Source organism: Trichomycterus rosablanca, chromosome 6, assembly GCF_030014385.1.
Source record: "Trichomycterus rosablanca isolate fTriRos1 chromosome 6, fTriRos1.hap1, whole genome shotgun sequence".
Lineage (NCBI taxonomy): Eukaryota > Metazoa > Chordata > Actinopteri > Siluriformes > Trichomycteridae > Trichomycterus > Trichomycterus rosablanca.
In genome coordinates, this window is record NC_085993.1 from 4888312 (window position 1) to 4914718 (window position 26407).

The following is a 26407-nucleotide window of genomic DNA, read 5'->3' on the forward strand; positions in this document are numbered from 1 at the left end:
CCTAATGAAGTGTGCAGATGATGATGATGATGATGATGATGGTCACTCACCTAGGGTGGACATGAAGAGCACCCACGGCTGGAAAGAAGCGTGATAGACCGGGTGGAGAGTACCCACGTCTCCCTCCTCTAACTGAGTCACATGACGCCTGCACACAGAGAGAGAGAGAGACGGAGAACCAGGTTCAAAAATGTCTCAATTAAACAATTCCACTTTACCTCTCAATTTAGTCATATCCAATTCCCGATAGTGAATCAGCTGAAAAAACTAGGATCACCACATGCCCCCCCCCCCAATCTGCAGCCGCTTCTTATCACCTGCCAGCCAGAGAGCCACACTAAGCTCCATGTGACCAAACCCCACAACCCCATCAACACAAATCTGCAGTAGGCGGGGTTAATCGGAGAGGGGTGTGATTACTTTTGGGCGTGTGTACCTTTGTGCTTGTTCTCTCTCCACCGCTACGGCTCTCTCCTGACTCCACTGCTGTTTAGCGCACTCGGTTTTGTGTCTCCTGCGGGAGACGCGACTCTCCTCCACCTTCTCCGGTACGATATCGTCCGTCGTCTTCACGCTGCCCACCTCCGACGAGTCTGGCTTACTCTACACACACACACACACACACACACACACACACACACACACACACACACACACACACACACACGTATGTCTATTACCATCTTGAACAAAAGTTTGGACATTTATGTGAGATCCACGAAGCACCAATCAATTGTCGTGAATAAGGCAGCCTAGGGTTAAGGTACCGGACTAGTAATCGTAAGGTCGCTGGTTCAAGCCCCACCACTGCCAGGTTGCCACTGTTGGACCCTTGAGCAAGGCTTAGACAATATACACTGATCAGTCATAACATTTAAACCACTGTCCATTTTATCAGCTCCACTTACCATATAGAAGCACTTTGTAGTTCTACAATTACTGACTGTAATCCATCTGTTTCTCTACGTACTTTTTTAACCTGCTTTCACCCTGTTCTTCAATGGTCAGGACCCCCACAGGACCACCACAGAGCAGGTATTATTTAGGTGGTGGATCATTCTCAGCACTGCAGCGACACTGACATGGTGGTGGTGTGTTAGTGTGTGTTGTGCTGGTATGAGTGGATCAGACACAGACAGCGCTAAACACCTCACTGTCACTGCTGGACTGAGAATAGTCCACCAACCAAAAATATCCAGCCAACAGCGCCCCGTGGGCAGCGTCCTGTGACCACTGATGAAGGTCTAGAAGATGACCGACTCAAACAGCAGCAATAGATGAGCGATCGTCTCTGACTTTACATCTACAAGGTGGACCAACTAGGTAGGAGTGTCTAATAGAGTGGACAGTGAGTGGACAAGGTGTTTAAAAACTCCAGCAGCGCTGCTGTGTCTGATCCACTCATACCAGCACAACACAAACTAACACACCACCACCATGTCAGTGTCAGACTGTGTGCTCACTGAGCATGTGCAAGATACACACCAGAATTTCCCAGAAGCTTTGTCAACAGATTTTGGAGTGTGTCTGTGAGGATTTGTGTCCATTTGGTTAAAAAAACTGCCTAGCTGCATCTAATGACCCTTTTTCTTACTAATAAAAGTAAGAGTGTGTGCTCACTGAGCATGTGCAGGATACGCACCAGGATTTCCCAGAAGCTCCGGCGCACAGTTTTGCTTGTGGGCGTGGTGGACTCGGGGGTGCTGGTCCCAGTTGTGGGGCTGGAGCTGGAAGCGGAGTTCAGGTTGATGGGAGCAGGACCGCTTCTCACCAGAGAGGTTCTGCGAGGGCTCTCCTTCGGTTCTCTGCGCTCAGGCTGAGGAGGACTGACGGCTGAAACCAGAGACAGACACATCACATCGTTTATTCATGAATATAATAAAAGAACCTAAATACAATTCTTTACATTGACATTACACAAAGCAAACATGAGTTCAAGTTATCCAACACATACACCGATCAGTCATAACATTAAAACCACCTCCTTGTTTCTACACTCACTGTCCATTTTATCAGCTCCACTTACCATATAGAAGTACTTTGTAGTTCTACAATTACTGACTGTAGTCCATCTGTTTCTCTGCATGCTTTGTTAGCCCCCTTTCATGCTGTTCTTCAATGGTCAGGACCCCCACAGGACCACCACAGAGCAGGTATTATTTGGGTGGTGGATCATTCTCAGCACTGCAGTGACACTGACATGGTGGTGGTGTGTTAGTGTGTGTTGTGCTGGTATGAGTGGATCAGACACAGCAGCGCTGCTGGAGTTTTTAAACACCTCACTATCACTGCTGGACTGAGAATAGTCCACCGACCAAAAATATCCAGCCAACAGCGCCCCGTGGGCAGCGTCCTGTGACCACTGATGAAGGTCTAGAAGATGACCGACTCAAACAGCAGCAATAGATGAGCGATCGTCTCTGACTTTACATCTACAAGGTGGCCCGACTAGGTAGGCGTGTCTAATAGAGTGGACAGTGAGTGGACACGGTATTTAAAAACTCCAGCAGCGCTGCTGTGTCTGATCCACTCATACCAGCACAACACACACTAACACACCACCACCATGTCAGTGTCACTGCAGTGCTGAGAATGATCCACCACCTAAATAATACCTGCTCTGTGGTGGTCCTGTGGGGGTCCTGACCATTGAAGAACAGGGTGAAAGCAGGTTAAAAAAGTACATAGAGAAACAGATGGACTACAGTCAGTAATTGTAGAACTATGAAGTGCTTCTACATGGTAAGTGGAGCTGAAAAATAGACAGTGAGTGTAGAAACCAGGAGGTGGTTTTAATGTTATGGCTGAACAGTTTATATAGCTGCATTGGTGACATATGAAACCAGTTTATAGCTTCTACAGGAACACTATACCATGAGCTGAAAAAAATGTTACAGATGCTGAAAAAACGTCATTTGAGTGAAAACTACAGTGTGAAATAAATAAATACAGTGTGAAAATCAGTTTACTTTTTTCACACATACAATATTCACTCAGTAAGCTTGTCTTTGCGCCATGCAGCTACCACTCACCTAAATTCTCGCCTTTCTGTCCCGTCCCAGATAGACAGAAGGTCTCCAGACACAGCGGGTTTGGCAGGAGCTTCATCTCCGTGATGAGATCACAGAGCGCATGGCGTACCGCTGATCTCAGTTTCTCCGTTAGCTGCAGAGGGCTCACGTTCCCCTGCTCCCAGATATCAAACCTCACCCGCACTGAAGCACCTACACACACACACACACACACACACACACACACACACACAACATGGGTGTTCATCAACTCTTCTGTTATAGTAGAACCCAAGAATCTCTACCCAGGAACCTGGGTCAATTCATTTACACAACATCGTGGGGTCATGGCTCAGAACTTTGTGACAAACTTTGTAAAGGAACAGTCCTTTTTCAATTTGAGATTGCAAATAACTATTAATTTAAGTCTTTAACTATCTGCTGTCCATAATATTATGAAAAGATTCATGGGCAAATCTAGAAACCACTGTTGAGTGTGCTTGACCTTCGAGCCCTCAGGCTGCATTGCATGAGAAACCGTCATGCTTCTGTGATAAATGTAGCCACCCGACCTCAGGAGCACTTCGGAAAACTGTTGTCACCTAACACAGTTCGCCACGGCATCAAGAAATGAAACTGCGTCAACCTGAAAGTATTACGCAAAGGCCGCCGGGTTCTCTGGGTACAAGCTCGTCTCAGATTTGAATTTACAGCATTTAGCAGATGCTTTTAGCCAAGCAATGGAGGGTTTCATTTTTGTTTCTTATTGCATGTTACAGCTTTTAGTGTCCCAGCTTTTCTGGAAATGGGGTTTTTACATGTTTACATGTCTAGGTTTAGGGATGTAACGATACACTCTACCCACGATGCGATACGATTCACGATACTGGGTTCACGATTTTTTCACGATTTTTGTTTAAACAAAATGAAATTGAAGACAAATTATGACAAAGTTTCCTTTTATTATTTCTCTTTAAAAAGAAAAAATACTGTATTTGTGATTATCTTTTATTTATCCAAATAATGAATGCCCTTTTATTTCTGAGGTAGGTACAAACTATGCCAAATAATGCTTGAAATTTTTAAATAAATCCTACATTAATTAAACAAATGAATAGTACAAATAAAGAAAGTATCCTCACATAAATAAAATTTGATGGAAAATTCCAAACCTGGCAACCCTATAGTGACGTCAACCAAGCGAGGTGAATAGCTTCAGTGCCCTCTGCTGTTTAAAGTGAATATCGATTCATCTTAAATGAATAACCGATTCGAATCGTGGCACATGTGCACTGATTTTTAACTTTCTTGTGGTGCATCGTTACATCCCTATTTATGTGTTTTCTAACGAAAGAAATACATCAATTTTTTTTTGCAGAAACACCTACATGATCTCAGTTGTGCTTTAATGTGGCTTCATAAAGACCAAACGCTACGCTCTAAAAAAAAAAACTCGGTTTTAAGGCGCCTCCTCACCTGAGCTCTGTGTGTCTGGATCGACTTTCTCCACGGTGGTCAGGGTCTCAAACCGCTCAGGTTGTAGAGAGATGGACGAGCCGCCTTCTCTCGCCCAGCCTCCGTCCTGAGCACCGACCTGCAGGGGGCGATTCTGAGCATCCACAAAAGACAGTGCAATACAAGCGATACCTGCAAAAAACACAACACACACAGCATATGACAGATATAATATGTTGTAAAATCTATTTTAGCCTGCCTTACCTTACCTAGCCTTTGTTGCTTTGTTAAGAATAGACAAATATTTGCCTGTTCGCAACAGCACAAGGGTCAACAGACGAGCACTACGAATGATTTTGATGCAGTTGTTGATCTACTAATGTATTAATTAGGATTTTAACATGTTTTACACACTGGTTACATTCATGACAGGACAGGTAGTTGGTTACACAAGATTCATCAGTCATGGACAATTTTGTATCTCCAGTTCACCTCACTTGCACGTCTTTTGACTGTGGGAGGAAACCGGAGCTCCTGGAAAAAACCCACACAGACACTGGGAGAACATGCAAACTTTACACAAAAAGGACCTGGACCTAGGACTGGCTGTGAGGTGACGGCGCTACCCACCGAGCCACCATTCGGCCCTAGTTGTTGATGAAGATCCCGCTAAAGTAGACCCAGGTGAAACACTAGCAATAAACCACCTACATCGACCCAAATCAGACAATATCAAGTTACACCGATCAGGCGTAACATTATGACCACCTTCCTAACAGACTGGTCTGCAGCTACACAGGCCCATACGCAACAAACTGTGATGCTCTGTGTATTCTGACACCTTTCTATCAGAACCAGCATTAACTTCTTCAGCAGTTTGAGCTACAGTAGCTCGTCTGTTGGATCGGACCACACGGGCCAGCCTTCACTCTCCACGTGCATCAATGAGCCTTGGCCGCCGATGACCCTGTCGCCGGTTTACCACTGTTCCTTCCTTGGACCAAGGGCCCAACAGCGGCAACCTGGCAATGGTGGGGTTTGAACCAGCAACCTTCTGCTTACTAGTCCAGTACCTTAACCACTAGGCTACAACTGCCCTATTTACCAGCTGAAAGTCCCAAACAGGCATTATTATATGTTGCCCTGTCCCAAACATGTTTGAATTTTGCCCACATCCCATTTTTGGGATGCGTTTCCAGCATTAAATTAGTATTTTTTAATGAAACACCTGTAAAAGACCATTCCGACATCACTGTTTGTGTTTGTATTTGCATTTTACCTGCTGTCCAAACACTTTTGGAAGTGGGGATGGAGCATGTCGAAGAAAAACGCCTTCATCTGTCATATACACAACTTATTTGGAAGCTGGGGTCAGAGCGCAGGGTCAGCCATTGCACAGCACCCCTGGAGCCGAGAGGGTTAAGGGCCTTGCTCAAGGGCCCAACAGTGGCTGCATGACAGAGCTGGGATTCAAACTCTCAACCTTTTTATTGATAGCCCAACGCTCCACCCATTAAGCTACCACCGTCCCATCGTATGTAGACACTCCTCCTAATTACTGAGTTCGGGTGTGCATTAAAAAGCCCACTGCTAACATGTGCATTAAAATCGATCATGTAAAGCAAACTATATACTTTGCAGCTGGGCAAGAGTTTAGGGAAGGTGAAGATGTTTGGGATGAACTGACCAATGCCTGACCTCACTATTTATTTGACCGAACAGGTACAAATTCCCACAGACACAAATGGAAAGACTAGGTGTCCTGGAATTAACATCTTCATTCGACATGATCTCACGCAAAATCTTTCAACCAGTTTGTGATCCCCATCTACCGCTACTATAGATTAATGGTTCTCACTTCAACAGACAGCTGCAGCGCTCAGTGTGTGTGTGTGTGTGTGTGTGTGTGTGTGTGTGGTACGACACAGTGAGGATAGAGAGCTTATCTGGTGTCTCGACCCTGCGTTTGGTGAAAGCTTCATTTAGCACACCCCATTACAGAAGACTTGATGAGGCCTGACTGGCTGCTCCACGTCCTACGTGACCTTCAGCCGTGAGTGTGTTCATCTGAGCACTGTAAGGATTCAAGGTCATTAAACATAATTGAGGTTTGAAAAGGAAGTCTGTAAAAGACAGAGGCTTCATTTCTACAGTCGAAGCCCACAAAGGCCAGTGCAGGGACATTTCATACCGTCCACACCAATGCTGGATTTGAGAACTAGACCTGCCATTATTTATTCCAGAAGTGTGGACAGTGAGTGGACACGGTATTTAAAAACTCCATCAGCGCTGCTGTGTCTGATCCACTCATACCAGCACAACACACACTAACACACCACCACCATGTCAGTGTCACTGCAGTGCGAGTCCTGGAGAGTCCTGACCATTGAAGAACAGGGTGACAGGAGGGTAACTAAGTATGCAGAGAAACAGATGGACTACAGTCAGTAATTGTAGAAAGTGCTTCTATATGGTAAGTGGAGCTGATAAAATGGACAGAGAGTGTAGAAACAAGGAGGTGGTTTTAATGTTATGCCTCATCGAGGTATACATTTTCTTTCTGCATATCCCAGCTTGTTTCGGAAGCTGACAGGGCTAGGGACCTTGCTCAAGGGCCCAACACAGATCCAAGAGGTTGTGGGCTAGCATACCAAGCACCCAGTGGTGAAAGTACAGTACTTCTCTTTTTAGAGAAACACTAAGTCATGCTAGACATCCTAAATCTGATCTTCTGCCTCATATGTGACCGAGATTTGTCCTTTTTATGAGAGTGTGAACAGCAAAAAGCCCATTAAATCTGACCTTTTAAATTCTGATCCCGGCCACTTTCATTTGTGGTACTGGCGTCTGATATAGATCCAATTTGCAGCCACGTACTAATAAAATGATATATTATGATGACAGGACTTGTGGAAGGAATGAGGGATAAGCTGGACTGGCATCAGCACAACATGGATTGCATTATCAGGGGCTCGTCTGAGACAAGAGACATGAGACACTGGGCATTAGAGAAAGATGACCCATCTGTGAGGACCCAGCCAACCATCACAAAGCAATGCTGGCAAAGTGACATGAAGAGATATTTATATAAGAGGTATTATTTAATATTAAATTTAATTTCTAATAAAATCAAAGCATTCGGATGCTCGGATGTGAAGCAGCCCTGTTTGCCACATGATAAATCTGTCCCATGTCCTGAGATCTGATTCTGATTGGCTTTAGAACCACAAACCAACATCACTGATCAGGATTTAAAAGTCAGATTTGGTGCGTTTGATAGGGATGTAACGATGCATCGGAAAACAGTTAGAAATCGGTGCGCATGTGCCACGATTTGAATCGGTTATTCATTTAAGATGAATCGATATTCACTTGAAACAGCAGAGGGCGCTGGTGCTATTATTATTATTATTTTTTTTACACAATAAGGGAAATCTGCAGCATTTTTTTTTTTGGCATAGTTTGCACCTATCTCAGAAATAAAAGGGCATTCATTATTTAGATACATTAAACATAAGCACAAATACAGCATTTTATTTTAGATAGAAGTAATAAAAGGAAACGTCATAATTTGCCTTCAATTTCATTTTGTTGAAAAAATCGGGAAAAAATCGTATCGTGAACCCAGTATCGTGAATCGTATCGCATCGGGGGTAGAGTGTATCGTTACATCCCTAGTGTTTGAGAAGAAAACCGGTCCAGCACAAGCCTGACACGCCAACATATCAATCAGATTGGTAGTGGTAGCTTAGTGGTTGAAGTACATTAACTGACTAGTAAAAGACTAGTAACTGGAAGGTCACTGGTTCAAGCCCAACATCTGCCAGGCTGCCACTGTTGGGCAATAATACAGTCTCAATTGTAAGTCGCTCTGGATAAAGGCGTCTGCTAAATGCTGTAAATGTAAATGATTCGAGCTGCCTGTGGCATATCTAATGCCCAATGCCCTGCCCTCATGGAACAACAAGACAATCATCTCCCACATCGTAACTCCAAAGCCAGTCGGTGGAACACGACACCTGTTTTTTTTTTTAAACCCGAGGCACAAAAGCAGCACCTGATTGATTCTCATTTTGCTGGGCCAATATTTTACAGTCATCATTTAATTAGGCGGCACTGGCTGCCTCCCGGCCTCTACCTGCCATTTATCCGTTGAGAGCCGGACGTATTATCATATCAAATTAAAAGCCTTGCTGCTCGTCACTCCTCCGTTCTGAGCCAGACTCGACTCTCCCCTCCGCAGCCATTACCCATCAGCGCTTCCACAATTATAGCAGAAACAAAAGCATCGGCGAGCGTCGTCAATCACGAGGATTAGAACCCAAGCTTTGAGGTAAAGATGCTCTACTTAAATATTCACAGTCTGCCCAGAAATATGTGGACGCCCCTCCTGATTACCGAGTTCAGGTGTTTATATGAGCAATATTATGTGCTGTGTCTTTTCAGAACCAGCTGTCCGGTTTACATCTTACACATTTGTCCATTATCTCCCAACTTAGTCATTACCATTTCCCAATTGTAAAGCCGTGTGCACGACCCCCGGATCTGATCATGGACAGTCGGATCACCACACGCCCCCTTAAACACGTGTCCAATCTGATGGCGGCTTCTTATCACAAATACGGAGCTGTATCACATAAGAAGAGCCATGCTAAGCTCCATGCGACTATCTCCCCCATCTTCCACCTCACCCCTCCCCAGGCACCAGTCCCACAGCTGTCTCAGTGAATTACTGACTCATGATCAATCTCAACAAGTGTCTCACTGACCAATCGGCTGTCTCAATGAATGGCTGACCCATGATCAATCCCACCAACACCAACTGACCAACCATCTCATTGAATCATAATCAATGCCACCAACAGACTATTAATGACCAATCAACTGACAGTCTTACTAACGCGCTATTGTACTGAATGACTGACAATCCCACCATCAGACTAACAAAATGACTGACTCACTGACCAACTGTCTCAGAAATCACTGACTCATGGTCAGTCCCACCAACAGACTACGTAAGAAAATGACCGACTCTCAATAAATCATTAATAATGTATTATTAAATCACTAATTCTTAATCCCACCAACATACAGTGTTAGAAAATAACTGACTCACTGATCAATCGCCTTAATGAATCACTGACTCATGATCAGTTCCACCAACAGACTGTGTAAGAAAATGACTGACTCACTGACTACTCGACTGTCTCAATGAATTACTGACCCATGATCAATCCCACCAACAGACTATGTAAGAAAATGACTGACCCCCTGACAATCGCCTCAATGAATCACTGACTTATGATCAACCCCACTAACAGACTGTGTAAGAAAATGACCGACTCACTGACCAATCGACTGTCTCAATGAATCACGATCAATCTTATCAACTTTCTCACTGACCAGTGAGTGCAAGTGTCACGAACCAACTCTTGATCAATCTCCAACAGACTGTCTAACAGAGTAAATGACTCACTGACCAACTGTCAATGAATCACTGACTCAATCCCACCCACCAATGATCAATCCCACCAACAGACTTCATGTCTACTCAACTGACTATTGCAATGAATGACTGACCCATGACCAATCTCAACAAGTTTCTCACTGACCAATCGAGTGCCAGTCTTACTAACCAACGCTTGATCATGCTCCAACAGACTGTCTAACAAAGTGACTGACTCACTGACCAACAACTGTCTCAATGAATCACTGACTCATGATCAGTCCCACCAACAGACTGTGTAAGAAAATTACTGACTCACTGACCGACCGACTGACTCAATGACTTGCTGACTCATGGTCAATTCCACCAACAGACTGTCTAACAAAGTAACTGACTTACTGACCAACTGTCTCAATCACTGACTCATGATCAATTTTACCAACAGACTAACAAAGTGACTGACTGAGCAACTAACTGTCTCAATGAATCACTGACTCATGATTAATCCCACCAACAGACTGTGTAAGAAAATTACTGACTCACTGACCAACCAACTGTCTCAATGAATCGCTGACTCAATCACAACCAATCACAACAGACTGTCTAACAAAGTGACTGACTCAATGACCAATGACAGTCTCAGTGAATCACTGACTGATGATCAATCCCACCAACAGACTGCCTTAATGACCAATCAACTGACAGTCTTATTAACAGACTACTGAAATGAATGACTGACTCACAATCTCACTATCAGACTGTCTATCAAAATGACTAACTCACTGACCAACCGTCTCAAGAATCACTGACTCATAACCGATCACAACAGACTGTCTAACAAAATGACTGACTTAATGACCAATGACAGTCTTAGTGAATCACTGACTGATGATCAATCCCACCAACAGACTATGTAAGAAAATGACCGACTCTGACCAATTGCCTCAATGAATCACTGACCCATGATCAATTCCACCAAGACTGTCTAACAAAATGACTGACTCAATGACTAACCGACTGTCTCAATGAATCACTGACTCATGACCAATCCCACCAACAGATTGTCTTAATGACCAATCAACTGACAGTATTACTAACAGACTATTGTACTGAACGACTAACAAATAATTTCACCATCAGACTGTCAAACAAAATGACCGACTCACTGACCAAACAAATGACATTCTTACTGACTGACTGTCTTAATAAACCCAACACACACTGTCTCAGTCAACACAATCAATAACACCCACCCAATAATTATGGCTACTTCATAAACAGGTCTTACTAGACTTTCAGGAGACTAAGAAAAGCTTGGAAACCAAACTCAGAAGTCAGAACGAGCGTGCTCAGACTTGAGACAGAATGCCCACCTTTGCCCACCTCAGGATTTATGAGCGGTGCCAGTCGGGCAATAATTTCAGCAGGTTTTAATGTAGAGGGTGTAAATACACAGTGGGTAAATAAACAGTCAGCATCATCCTGACACCTCACCACTACATTCAGCACACAGAGAGGGAGAGAGGAAATGTGAGCGATACTGCTGTGCCAACATGATCCATGGTGGGCAAAAAATAAATACACCCGCTATAAATTACTCCAGAAAGGTAAACAACCGGGAAGAGTTTACTTTCAAGGTGAAGACGCTCAGGATTTAAGGTGCATCTGAAAACTCAGAGCGTACAAATCAAACCACAGAAATGTTATTCCAAAGATGACGGCGATTCGTCAGTAGTTGTTTAACTTTATTTTAATGTTACTTCTCAAGGATCACTAAAGCAAACTTTAGTTTACTATGAGCATGCAATTTCAGTTTTTGATTTTTGATTAATTACAGGGAAAATATGTGACTCTATTCAAGAAGATGAACAATTACTGGGTTTTTTTTTATTTATTAACAAAGAAATCTAATTCTGAAAGTGCATTTTAAACAGTAAAGACAGATTTGAGAGGGTGCTACCTTTCCCCCCGGTGCCCTGGCCTCCAGGTTTATTGTAGAGGTAGATGTCAGATTCGGGCATCTACTCGACTGTCTCAATGAATTACTGACCCATGATCAATCTCACCAACAGACTATGTAAGAAAATGACTGACCCCCTGACCAATCGCCTCAATGAATGACTGACGTATGATCAATCCCACCAACAGACTGTCTAGCAAAAAAAGTGACCGACTCACTGACCAACTGTCTCAATGAATCACTGACTCATGATTAGTCCCACCAACATACTGTGTATACAATTACTGATTCACTGACCAGAAATCGAATTCTGAAAGTGCATTTTAAACAGTAAAGACAGATTTGAGAGGGTGCTACCTTTCCCCCCGGTGCCCTGGCCTCCAGGTTTATTGTAGAGGTAGATGTCAGAGTCGGGCAGTTCAGTGTTCATATGAAAGAAGTGCTACAGATGGGGAAAGACAGAGAGAAGACGGTGGATTTATTGTAAAAATTGACATATACTTGTAAAAGACATGCATACTATATGACCAAAAGTATACGGACACTCCTCATAATGATTACTCTTAGGTGTTTTAGGCACTTTTGTTAATAGCAGGTGTATAAAAACAATACCATGCATCAATTTGGGAAAGATGCTACCCCTGAGTACAAAGAAGGAACTCCAGTTGCTAAACATCTTAAGAATGATTGCAATTCAGGACTTCGCACACTCTGACAAACAGGGCACAAATTACCAGAGACATGATACAAAATCTTGTGGAAAGCCTTCCCTGAAGAGTGGAGCCCTGAAAAGGGAAATCTAATAAGCTCATGGTCAGGCGTCCACATACTTTTGGTCACAGTCTGAGCAGTCTGATCATGTTCCCATCATGTCTATGTAAATTTTGACTTCTTTAAAGAATTAGAACTACGTGAGGGGTTTAAAAGACATCTAACTTAATTGTGTATTTGTTTTCCCCTATTTGTTCATCTTGTTCAGGGCTGCTGTGAGTCCAGAGCCACCAAGAAACACCAGACACAGACACAGATCAGCTCCAATCTGGGTGCAATTTAGAGCAGCCAACTAGGATTCTACTTCATTTTGCACTTAATTGTCCTTTCTGTCTAACCAGAAGCAAGGACCAAACCCATGGATGCTCTGTGGCACCCATTTTACCAGCTGCACCACCCACCATTCCACCACAGCTAAAAAAAAACAACCTGATTAGACACTGATTTGATTCATACCTTAAAGTGGTGCTCCATGTTACTGTCGGTGTATTTGGGGATGTGCAGGAAGATGAGCAGATTCTGGCGGAGGTAATGGGCCAGGGCTCGGATCCACACCCTACCGTACTCAGGCAGGTGGAACTCTATCACCTCAGTAGGAGCAGAACCTGGAGGCTGGATAAACTAGACGGAGATAAACAGACAACCCTGTGTGACTGAAAAACAAGTCATCCAGAACAATTCTTCAGATCAAGTAAACAGAGTCTCAGGGGGACCGAATATTGGGGGTTCTCAGGTGGCGCTACAGTCTAATACACCAGTCCTCCACCGCCAAGTCCTGAGCCCTCTGAATCATCCACCTGCCATGACCGCTCAACTCTCCGAAGCATCCACTGCATTGACCACTAAGCTCTCTACAGCATCCCTTGCCCTGCCCTGAGTTGTTCACCGACACAGCTATTCACTATCACCCTCCACCGCCAAGTCCTGACTCTAGACGCTGGACACTGCAACAACAACTCCACTGTCCGGCTGGATCCCCAGCCCTGTCCCCTCAAGCTCACTAAGACTTCCATCTGTCCTCATTCTTTCAGCTTTTTATTCCCTTGGACAGACCTGGGTGGATGCTTCCAGAAACAGGGCAGGTGGTTGCTTAAAAAGGTGAGGATGTGGGGACAGATTACAACTTAGAGGCCACTGACCAATCAGCTCTCTGAGGCATTCACCTACCCTGACCAATCAGCTCTGTGAAGCATCCACCTACACTGACCTCTCAGCTCTCTGAGGTATCCACCTACCCTGACCTCTTAGCTTTCTGAAGCATCCACCTACCATGACCAAATAGCTCTGTGAAGCAGCCATCTGTCCTGGCCAATCAGCTCTCTGAAAATCCATCTGCCCTGACCAATCAGCTCTCTGACAATCCACCTGCCGTGACCAATCAGCTTTCTGAAGCACCTTCTGCCCTGACCAATCAGCTTTCTGAAAATCCACCTACACTGACCTCTCAGCTTTCTGAAGCATCATCTGCCCTGACCAATCAGCTCTCTGAAAATCCACCTGCCCTGACCACTTCGATCATTAAACATCCCCCTGCACTGACCACTAAGCTCTCTAAGAAAATCCACCTGCCCTGACCACTTCGATCATTAAACATCCCCCTGCACTGACCACTAAGCTCTCTAAAGCATCCACTGCCCTGACCTGAAGTTCCAGAGCTATTCACTAACACAGTAAGAACAGATGTTGTTGTGAGTACCTCCACATCTGCAGGCGTCAGTTTGCAGTTCCTAACCAGCATCACAGTGATGATGTCGAGAGTGGCTTCATCCAGTCGCTTCCTCAGAACCTTCACCAATTCGTCTGTGATCTCCAGACCTGTCGGTCAGAGAGCAGATACGTCCTGATAATCCACTACCCTCGTTACACACCCAAAAAAAAAGCAACACAACTGTATTATTTCATTGTGTGACCTCCTAATTCCTCATTTGTAAGAAGATTAGACTTTAACCTATGCCCACATAAATAGGGCTAGCTTGGCAGCACTGATCACATTTACATTTTCAGCATTTAGCAGATGCTTTTATCCAAAGCGACTTACGGTACTGTGACAGTATACAATCTAAGCAATTGAGGGGTAAGGGCCTTGCTCAAGGGCCCAACAGTGGCAACCTGACAGTGGTGAGGATTGAACCAGCAATTTTCAGATTACAAGTTCAGTACCTTAACCATCAATTGCTTGCACTGTATTTTGCCAAATTTTTAAGTAAAATAAATGCAGTAAATGTAATTGGTTTCAGAATTGCATTTTTAAGGACCTACACCAATCATATCAAAATTATGTGGACTGGACTGTTTGAAATCTACAAATTCAGCTTAACATGATTTTTTGGAATTAGAACAGGATACAGTCCATGCAGCTGGGTAACAAAAGCCTGTTGGAGAGTCCCAATATTAAAAAAATAACATAAGGCGCCCAGGTGGCACAGCAGGATATTCCGCTAGCACACCAGCGCCGAGATTCTGAGCTCCTCGGTTCAAAACTCAACGTTGCCATAGGTCGGCCGGGTGCAATCTAGCAGGCATAATTGGCAGTGCCTGCAGCAGACACTACTTGGCTATCTGCTAGGGGAGGATGTCCAGACTATGTGGGTGGGGTCTTCAAACGCTGTGCAAGGACCCTGATTAGCAGATAGAGACGCCTGTGCAGAATGCATGGGCGAAAAGAAGGGGGCCGCTAGGACTGCACACGGGTTGGCAAGGGGATGGAGCAGGCAAATATACCCTCCTCGAATGCAATCAGGGATCCCCCAGCAGCGGAAGACAGATTGACTACAATAAAATCGGGAGAAAATGGGAGAAAATTCAGAAATAAATAGAAAAAAAAATGCTGAAAACGCTGAAACGGCACTATGCACAGCGAGCATGGTGCACATGTATGAAAGGAGGAGATTGCTAGCTCTTGGCCCTGATCAGGTCGTAGGTGAAATAGGGAAATGGACGTGTGTAAACTGGTTATCCACAAAGAAAAGTCTAAAAGTAAGACTTAAAACTTTAGAAAGGGGATTGGTGCACAGTTCAGAGATCGTACAAAAAAAAACCCTAATCCTGCCCGGTCGGGTCCTAATCTCCCCCCGTTCAAACATCTGAAGCAAAGCCTCTGAATTAGTGTTCATGAAGCGCTCCCAGACTAACCTGGCTGAATGTTAAAAAAGCAACGAAGGATCGCTCCATTCCCTCGTGCTAAATGAACTGAGACGTTCAAGTGAACCACAGTCAGTCAGAGTTGCCGTATACGGCTCCAAATTCCGTTATTTATTCATCAGGCAGATCGGGATCCCGAATATAAAATATTGCAAGTTGGGGGATGAATACTTTATCCAAAACACTCTTGCATAACACACGCACTGCTTTACTGCCTGTAAAAAAGGCAGCGAGATGAGGTGGGTGTTTTAGAGAGAAGAAATTATGTCATTGCTTTAGGAGCTGAAGAGCGGTAGAAAGAGGAACAGCGCCACCAGCAGTCGGTCTGAGGAACTGCGTACAGTTCTGGCTGCAGGAATGAATGATCGCTTTCATCTGGTCTGTTCCAGTGGGATGGATGGCTGGATGGATGGATGGATGGATGGATGGATGGATGGATGGATATAGATGGATATAGATGGATATAGATGGATGGATGGATGGATGGATGGATGGATGGATGGATGGATGGATGGATAGATAGATAGATAGATAGATAGATAGATAGATAGACAATCAGGTAGATAATAGATCAGATAGATAAATAGATATATCAGACAGACAGATAGATAGATATGTAGACAGACAGACAGACAGACAGACAGACAGATAGATAGATAGATAGAGACAGACAGACAGACAGACAGACATACAGACAGACAGACAATCAGGTAGATAATAGATCAGATAGATAAATAGATATATCAGACAGACAGATAGATAGATAGACAGGTAGACAGACAGATAGATAGATAGACAGATAGATAGACAGATAGATATATACATAGACAGAGACAGACAGAGATACATAAATAGACAGACAGACAGACAGACAGACAGACAGATAAACAGACAGATAGGTCGACACAGACAGACAGACAGATAAATAGACAGATACAGACAGAGACATATATACAGTGTATCACAAAAGTGAGTACACCCCTCACATTTTTGCAGATATTTAAGTATATCTTTTCATGGGACAACACTGACAAAATGACACTTTGACACAATGAAAAGTAGTCTGTGTGCAGCTTATATAACAGTGTAAATTTATTCTTCCCTCAAAATAACTCAATACACAGCCATTAATGTCTAAACCACCGGCAACAAAAGTGAGTACACCCCTTAGTGAAAGTTCCTGAAGTGTCAATATTTTGTGTGGCCACCATTATTTCCCAGAACTGCCTTAACTCTCCTGGGCATGGAGTTTACCAGAGCTTCACAGGTTGCCACTGGAATGCTTTTCCACTCCTCCATGACGACATCACGGAGCCGGCGGATATTCGAGACTTTGCGCTCCTCCAGCTTCCGCTTGAGGATGCCCCAAAGATGTTCTATTTGGTTTAGGTCTGGAAACATGCTTGGCCAGTCCATCACCTTTACCCTCAGCCTCTTCAATAAAGCAGTGGTCGTCTTAGAGGTGTGTTTGGGGTCATTATCATGCTGGAACACTGCCCTGCGACCCAGTTTCCGGAGGGAGGGGATCATGCTCTGCTTCAGTATTTCACAGTACATATTGGAGTTCATGTGTCCCTCAATGAAATGTAACTCCCCAACACCTGCTGCATTCATGCAGCCCCAGACCATGGCATTCCCACCACCATGCTTGACTGTAGGCATGACACACTTATCTTTGTACTCCTCACCTGATTGCCGCCACACATGCTTGAGACCATCTGAACCAAACAAATTAATCTTGGTCTCATCAGACCATAGGACATGGTTCCAGTAATCCATGTCCTTTGTTGACATGTCTTCAGCAAACTGTTTGCGAGCTTTCTTGTGTAGAGACTTCAGAAGAGGCTTCCTTCTGGGGTGACAGCCATGCAGACCAATTTGATGTAGTGTGCGGCGTATGGTCTGAGCACTGACAGGCTGACCCCCCACCTTTTCAATCTCTGCAGCAATGCTGACAGCACTCCTGCGCCTATCTTTCAAAGGCAGCAGTTGGATGTGACGCTGAGCACGTGCACTCAGCTTCTTTGGACGACCAACACGAGGTCTGTTCTGAGTGGACCCTGCTCTTTTAAAACGCTGGATGATCTTGGCCACTGTGCTGCAGCTCAGTTTCAGGGTGTTGGCAATCTTCTTGTAGCCTTGGCCATCTTCATGTAGCGCAACAATTCGTCTTTTAAGATCCTCAGAGAGTTCTTTGCCATGAGGTGCCATGTTGGAACTTTCAGTGACCAGTATGAGAGAGTGTGAGAGCTGTACTACTAAATTGAACACACCTGCTCCCTATGCACACCTGAGACCTAGTAACACTAACAAGTCACATGACATTTTGGAGGGAAAATGACAAGCAGTGCTCAATTTGGACATTTAGGGGTGTAGTCTCTTAGGGGTGTACTCACTTTTGTTGCCGATGGTTTAGACATTAATGGCTGTATTTTGAGTTATTTTGAGGGAAGAATAAATTTACACTGTTATATAAGCTGCACACAGACTACTTTTCATTGTGTCAAAGTGTCATTTTGTCAGTGTTGTCCCATGAAAAGATATACTTAAATATCTGCAGAAATGTGAGGGGTGTACTCACTTTTGTGATACACTGTACATACAGACAGACAGACAGACAGACAGACAGACAGACAGACAGACCGACCGACCATCAGATAGATAATAGATCAAATAGATAAATAGATATCAGACAGACAGACAGACAGACAGACATAGATAGACAGACATACAGATAGACAGACAGACAAAAAGATAGATAGACAGACAGACAGATAGATACATAGATACATAGACAGACAGACAGAGAGATAGATAGATAGTTACATAGACAGACAGACAGATAGATAGATAGATAGATACATAGACAGACAGACAGACAGATAGATACATAGACAGACAGACGGATAGATAGATAGTTACATAGACAGACAGACAGATAGATAGATACATAGACAGACAGACGGATAGATAGATAGTTACATAGACAGACAGACAGATAGATAGATACATAGACAGACAGACAGACGGATAGATAGATAGTTACATAGACAGACAGACAGACAGACAGACAGACAGACAGATAGATAGACAGACAGATAGATAGATACATAGACAGGCAGACAGATAGATAGATACATAGACAGACAGACAGATAGATAGATAGATAGATAGATAGATACATAGACAGGCAGACAGATAGACCAATAGAACCGAGTATGTTGTTGTCAGCAGAATCGAGCTGCGATCAAGTTTTGCATCCATGACTTCAGTAAAACGTATCAAGATCATTCATTCATTTTCAGTATTCGTTCATCCTGATTGGGGTCGTGATGGGTCCGGCAAACAGTGGCCGCAATCAGGAGAAACAAATCTGTGATGTGACAAAACACAGCCGACAGAGCATCTAATTCACCATTGATGAGTTAAAAATGAAAAAAACTTGGAAGTTTAAACCTGTAATTCTGAATTTTGTCTTGCAGTACCAGAGACTGGCACCCTACCCTGACTTGCGCACACACACACACACACACACACACACACTCTCTCTCTCTCTCACCTGCACGTCCCACTCCGTGCACCAATAGCAGGATGTGCTTGTCCACCTGTCCCACCGGCCTGGAGCCCTCCAGAGATGACCGAGAGCCCTACAGACAAGAAGCATATAAATGCAATACACACGTATTTAACCTACACTCGGAAATCACATGACCATGTAGGTTGTGTTTGTTTGTTTGAAATTTAATGCCATGTTTAACACTTTTGTGTCATCTTACGGCATGATGGGTATTATGAGTATGAGTCTGCTTATTGTATTTTGTCTTTATATTGTGGGTCTGATCAGCAGAGGTTTACAGGAGGTGGCAGTGTGTAAATGGTACCGTGAGATCTTCAAATCCCAGTGGCTCTTGACTGCGAGCCAGGCCCAGGGAGCGAGAAACATGGAGATTCCCGTCCAGATCGCTGTACTTCCCCGTCTGAGAGGTTTCTGACAGTCTGCACGACGAGACAGAAAAAGAGACGAGTCACAGAAGCACTTCAGCCAGCTCAAAAACAGCAAGAGACCCATCAAAATAAACAAACACACCACTGAGTTATATTAGTGTGTTAGAGAAGCTCATTGCTGCTCAGCATGATGAAGGAGACACATATTAGATGCCCAGACCCACCTGAGGTAGAAGACGGATTTGGTGGTGCGTTCCTGGTACACGAACATGTTCTTGCGGTTCACCACGCAGAAAGCGTTTAACACGGAACGCAGAGCCTGGATGGCTGATGGGCAACAAAGAACACATTTACATAAGTAAACATAAGTGTACTGTGACTGTTCTCAAACCAAACATACATGTGCTTTTGGCAAATCGTGCCACGAATTAGAACCTACTGAAGCACAGGTGACACTATCCACGATAATGCAAGCTTTCTTTCTATCGCTATGACTTGGATGCTGCCATAAAGAGCATCCTGTTCTCTTGATTTTTCTTTGTCTATGTCGGGTGGGGTGGGGGGTGCACAGTTACAGAATCATGCACTTGTGCCGTGCCATGGACGGCTGGCAGAGGGGGCATGGAGGTGCAGTGGATTGACATGTATCACTACTACTACTAATAATAATAATAATACGTTATCTCTTACCATTTTATTGTACTTATTTATTTACTTATATTGTTTATATTATTTTCATTATTATTGTTGTAATCATTGTTATTATTATATTTATTCTTTTAACCCGACCAGGCATAACATTATGAGCACTGACAGGTAAAGTGAATAACACTGATTATCTCTTCATCACGGCACCTGTTAGTGGGGGGGTATATTAGGCAAAACTGCAGCTCTTGTGGGGTGTTCCCGGTCTGCAGTGGTCAGTATCTATCAAAAGTGGTCCAAGGAACGAACAGTGGCAAACCGGCAACAGGGTCATGGGCGGCCAAGGCTCATTGATGCACGTGGGGAGCGAAGGCTGGCCCGTGTGGTTCGATCCAACAGACGAGCTACACGAATTGCTAATGAAGTTAATGCTGGTTCTGACAGAAAGTGTCAGACTCTATGCCTCGACAAGTCAGAGTTGTTTTGGCAGCAAAAGGGAGACCAACACAATATTAGGAAGGTGGTCATAATGTTATGCCTAATCAGTGTATTTACTATGATGATGATGATGATTATTATCATTATTATTATTATTATTATTACTATTATTATTATAAGTATTGTTATTGTCATATTTATTATTATATTTACTATGATGATGCTGATGATGATTACTATTGATGATGGTGTAATATAATTAATATTATTGTGATCATTGTTATTGTTTGTATTATTATTATTATTGTTGTTATTATTATTGTAATCATTGTTATGGTTATATTTTGTATTATTATTATTGATGTAATCATTATTATTGTTTTTATTAATACTATTATTATTATTTTTTAATTATTATTAATACTATTATTATTAATAATTATTGTTATATTTAGTTTTATATTTATTATGATTATTATTGTAATACTTTGTATTATTATTGATGTTGTAATTATTATTATTATTATTGATGTAATCATTATTATTGATGTTGTAATCATTATTATTGTTGTTTTTATTATTATTGTAATAATTGTTATATTTATTATTATATTTATAATGATTATTATTGTAATATTTTATATTATTATTATTAATGTTGTAATTATTATTGTTATTATTATTGTAATCATTGTTATTGTTATATGTTGTATTATTATTATTGATGTAATAATTATTGCTGTTTTTATTAATTTTATTATTGTTGTAATAATTGTTATATTTATTATTATATTTATTATTATTATTGCTATATTTTGTATTACTATTATTGTTGTAATCATTATATTGTAGTTTTATTAATGTTATTATTATTGTAATCATTGTTATTGCTATATTTTGTATTATCATTATTGTTGTTGTTATTTATTTTTTTATTTTTTTATTTTTTTATTATAAACACCATTTTCAAAAATGTTGGGAATTTTGTAAAATGCAATAAAAAATTATCTGTGATGTGTTAATTCTCTTGAATCTTTATTTAACTGAGTAAAGTAGAAAGAAAAAAAATCCAATGATTTTACAGATCAGCTTCTTTTATTATCAGTATTTTATGTTTTATTATTAGCATGAGTTTCATTCGATTTTTTCTATTCTTAGATATTCCTTATATAATAAACTGTAATGATGAAAAAGTTTCTGAGTGAACACGACTCACCTCGCGCGACCCCCATATTCGGTCCCATCTTTAATCGCGGGTGAATCTGAATGATGGTGCTCCAAACCACATCACAGGCGAAGTGACCCGGCATAAAGTGCATAGTGGCGGCCAAGTAATCTCTCGGCTGGTAGCTCTCATCTGCATTATAATCTACAGGGCGAGGGAGGAAGTGAGAACGAGAGGGAGAGAGGCCAGAGAGAAAGAAAAGAGAGAGACAGAGACGGAGAGTGAGAGGAGAAAAGTGATGGGAAGCTCAATAAAAAACACCTAACGCAATTAAATCTTCAGCTCACGGACGGCTCACGTCATCGTTCATTAACTAAATGTGTGTTTACATCCTATATGCATTCAGCAGTAACTTAATAATAAACAAACACACAGCGTCCACACTTTTGTAGCCTGAAGTTGTGTTTACCGTCCGAGTTTGCCATCCTCTGTCGATACTGAGATTCGTTCTTCCAGATGTCCTCTTCACTTTCTGCCACCAGCAGAGAGTTACACACGTGGCTGTCATGCAGATCTTGCAGCAAGAGACGCTGGTGAGAAGACAGCAGATATTATTAAGATTTCTACTTAACTCTTCTGAAAAAAAGTCCTGGTCAGGGCTGCAATGGGTGTGGAGCCAATCCATAGATTATAAACAGTACACACTGATGAGCCAAAGCATGTCAGTGCATGTCAGTGCCTATTTGGTATTAGTGGTATATGTGAGGGTGAGAGATCTATTAGATGTTGCTCTGATGGTAGATCCTCATAGGTTAATGCCTAGTTCACACTACGCGCGCGCTCGGCGACTGAAGATAATTATCTAGCTTGCTAAATATCTGGATCCGAGACGGCCGACTGGCGATGAGTGCTATGTCGAACAGCCAATGAGAACGCAAGATACGGTGCGAGGGGAAACGCAGGGGAGGAGTGTAAAAAAGTGGGACAGGGGCGTAATATAGTTTATATCAGAATACATCGGCACACAACTCACTATAGAACAATCCAAGCTGTTCATGTTGCCAAATCCACTCAGATTCATTTATTTTTCTCTTTGATTTTACGCTGCACATCAGCGCACAAACTTTGATCGCTCGCTACTTGTTGACGTGTATTTTTGGACGTGGTATCATTAAACTCCTCGTCACTCCTCGTGTTTGTTTTCATGACAAAACGTAGTTTGGGAGACCAGAGAAGCTCGCCTGCGACTCCAGTTGGTGATGGATGGTGTAGTGTGAAACCCACTATCACCGATCAGTCGTGTAGTGTGAAATACACACTGACTTGAAAGACTCCCGATTACAAGAGATCCAGTCGTGTAGTGTGAACTGTACAGACACCTGACCACTTGGAAAGTCGTGTAGTGTGAACTTGGCATAAGTGTTGAATGCAGAAGATCTGATCAGCATAAAGACCTTTAAAGATGAGGAACTTTGATGATAAGGACCAAATTGTTCTGGCCGGACGACTTGGATGAAGTACCACAGAAACAGCAAAAACTGGACATCAAAGCAATCTAAATCTGAATCTTCTGGCATTTTCTCCACAGGTATGAGTTGGTTTTAAATGAGTCTGGGTGCAATATCTTCTCAGCCAGTGTTTTCATGTGCTGACGGAACCACTACAAGCCTGACCTTATCTCGATGGGTCAGAACTGTTTTGACAGCATGTTAGGCGAGTGGTCCTAATGTTTTGGCTGATTCATGTCATCAGAGTGATTCTGTTTACTGCACTATGTTGAGTTTACCTGAGACACATATCATCTTACATTTCACTCTCTCACTCAGCAGTTGTCTCAAGCTTCTTTGCTTTGGGTGTTTGTACATTTTTAAAATATTCTTTAAAACTTTGAGGACAGTGAAAGTCACAATGGTGGTCCAATAATGAATAATCACTTGACATAAGCTCAATCTGATCAATCACAGAGCTGGACTGTTCACCTGATTGACTTTCCTGCAGATCTTTCCGATTTCCTCTACGATGAGCTGATGAAGACGTTGGCTCTCTGAGATCTCCTCCTCTTCCTCTTCTGCTTTTTCTTCTTTTCCACTATTAAAGCATCTGAGAAATCAGAAAAAAAGCAATTACAAGTGATGACAAAGTGTGGCGGAAACACCAGCGCTACAATGCAGACGTAAACTGTAGGGCCAAAAGTACACAGACCCCCCTCCTAATTATCAACTATAGTTAAATATGAGCAGTTATGCAAAGAAAATGACAAGCTTTCAACTTTTGTCCACAGTTTGAGGAAGGGGAACTTTCCTGTTCCAGCAGGGTTGTGACCCAGCACACAAAGCCAGCTCAAGCAATTCACGGTTTTCCCACCCATTTTCTGCATTTATCTGCATATCGTATATCGCAGTGGTTCTCAAACTTTTTAGACCGAGTACCACCCATTATCAAACCGAAACTTCCAAGTACCACCTATGTTTCTCATCAAAGAACCACATAAGGCTCACATTAATTAGGTGTGTATATATATATATATATATATATATATATATACACACATACATACATACATACATACATGTATATATATACAGTGTATCACAAAAGTGAGTACACCCCTCATATTTCTGCAGATATTTAAGTATATCTTTTCATGGGACAACACTGACAAAATGACACTTTGACACAATGAAAAGTAGTCTGTGTGCAGCTTATATAACAGTGTAAATTTATTCTTCCCTCAAAATAACTCAATATACAGCCATTAATGTCTAAACCACCGGCAACAAAAGTGAGTACACCCCTTAGTGAAAGTTCCTGAAGTGTCAATATTTTGTGTGGCCACCATTATTTCCCAGAACTGCCTTAACTCTCCTGGGCATGGAGTTTACCAGAGCTTCACAGGTTGCCACTGGAATGCTTTTCCACTCCTCCATGACGACATCACGGAGCTGGCGGATATTCGAGACTTTGCGCTCCTCCACCTTCCGCTTGAGGATGCCCCAAAGATGTTTCCATTGGGTTTAGGTCTGGAGACATGCTTGGCCAGTCCATCACTTTTACCCTCAGCCTCTTCAATAAAGCAGTGGTCGTCTTAGAGGTGTGTTTGGGGTCATTATCATGCTGGAACACTGCCCTGCGACCCAGTTTCTGGAGGGAGGGGATCATGCTCTGCTTCAGTATTTCACAGTACATATTGGAGTTCATGTGTCCCTCAATGAAATGTAACTCCCCAACACCTGCTGCACTCATGCAGCCCCAGACCATGGCATTCCCACCACCATGCTTGACTGTAGGCATGACACACTTATCTTTGTACTCCTCACCTGATTGCCGCCACACATGCTTGAGACCATCTGAACCAAACAAATTAATCTTGGTCTCATCAGACCATAGGACATGGTTCCAGTAATCCATGTCCTTTGTTGACATGTCTTCAGCAAACTGTTTGCGGGCTTTCTTGTGTAGAGACTTCAGAAGAGGCTTCCTTCTGGGGTGACAGCCATGCAGACCAATTTGATGTAGTGTGCGGCGTATGGTCTGAGCACTGACAGGCTGACCCCCCACCTTTTCAATCTCTGCAGCAATGCTGACAGCACTCCTGCGCCTATCTTTCAAAGACAGCAGTTGGATGTGACGCTGAGCACGTGCACTCAGCTTCTTTGGACGACCAACGCGAGGTCTGTTCTGAGTGGACCCTGCTCTTTTAAAACGCTGGATGATCTTGGCCACTGTGCTGCAGCTCAGTTTCAGGGTGTTGGCAATCTTCTTGTAGCCTTGGCCATCTTCATGTAGCGCAACAATTCATCTTTTAAGATCCTCAGAGAGTTCTTTGCCATGAGGTGCCATGTTGGAACTTTCAGTGACCAGTATGAGAGAGTGTGAGAGCTGTACTACTAAATTGAACACACCTGCTCCCTATGCACACCTGAGACCTAGTAACACTAACGAGTCACATGACATTTTGGAGGAAAAAAGACAAGCAGTGCTCAATTTGGACATTTAGGGGTGTAGTCTCTTAGGGGTGTACTCACTTTTGTTGCCGGTGGTTTAGACATTAATGGCTGTATATTGAGTTATTTTGAGGGAAGAATAAATTTACACTGTTATATAAGCTGCACACAGACTACTTTTCATTGTGTCAAAGTGTCATTTTGTCAGTGTTGTCCCAGGAAAAGATATACTTAAATATCTGCAGAAATATGAGGGGTGTACTCACTTTTGTGATACACTGTATATATATACATATATTAGTGATGGGAATTATGGCTTCTTGACGGGAGCTGGATCTTTTGGCTCGGTTCCTTTCAAAGAGCCGTTCAAAAAGTGACTCTTCACGCTACTAGGTAAACTATAAGACACCCTCGATATTAACATCAAATTTGCATTAAATGTAGGCCTAATTCAAACATCACTTCAATGAGAAAGATTCATTTCAA

At 42.7% G+C, this 26407-nt stretch overlaps 1 protein-coding gene across 1 annotated transcript in view; it reads right to left on the reverse strand.

Annotated features, from left to right (window-relative positions):
• The window catches only part of szt2 (SZT2 subunit of KICSTOR complex), a 152784-nt gene that overhangs the window by 81948 nt on the left and 44429 nt on the right, over positions 1 to 26407 (reverse strand). The window contains exons 42-55 of the mRNA XM_062997134.1: positions 23957 to 24077; positions 22447 to 22567; positions 22029 to 22181; positions 19954 to 20056; positions 19666 to 19780; positions 19344 to 19431; positions 14340 to 14458; positions 13100 to 13264; positions 12230 to 12314; positions 4488 to 4658; positions 3033 to 3224; positions 1643 to 1833; positions 437 to 603; positions 51 to 148 (exon numbers count right to left, since the gene is read on the reverse strand). Of these exons, the coding sequence (XP_062853204.1) occupies positions 51 to 148; positions 437 to 603; positions 1643 to 1833; positions 3033 to 3224; positions 4488 to 4658; positions 12230 to 12314; positions 13100 to 13264; positions 14340 to 14458; positions 19344 to 19431; positions 19666 to 19780; positions 19954 to 20056; positions 22029 to 22181; positions 22447 to 22567; positions 23957 to 24077 (1889 nt within the window). The remainder of the gene's footprint in view (positions 1 to 50; positions 149 to 436; positions 604 to 1642; positions 1834 to 3032; positions 3225 to 4487; positions 4659 to 12229; positions 12315 to 13099; positions 13265 to 14339; positions 14459 to 19343; positions 19432 to 19665; positions 19781 to 19953; positions 20057 to 22028; positions 22182 to 22446; positions 22568 to 23956; positions 24078 to 26407) is intronic.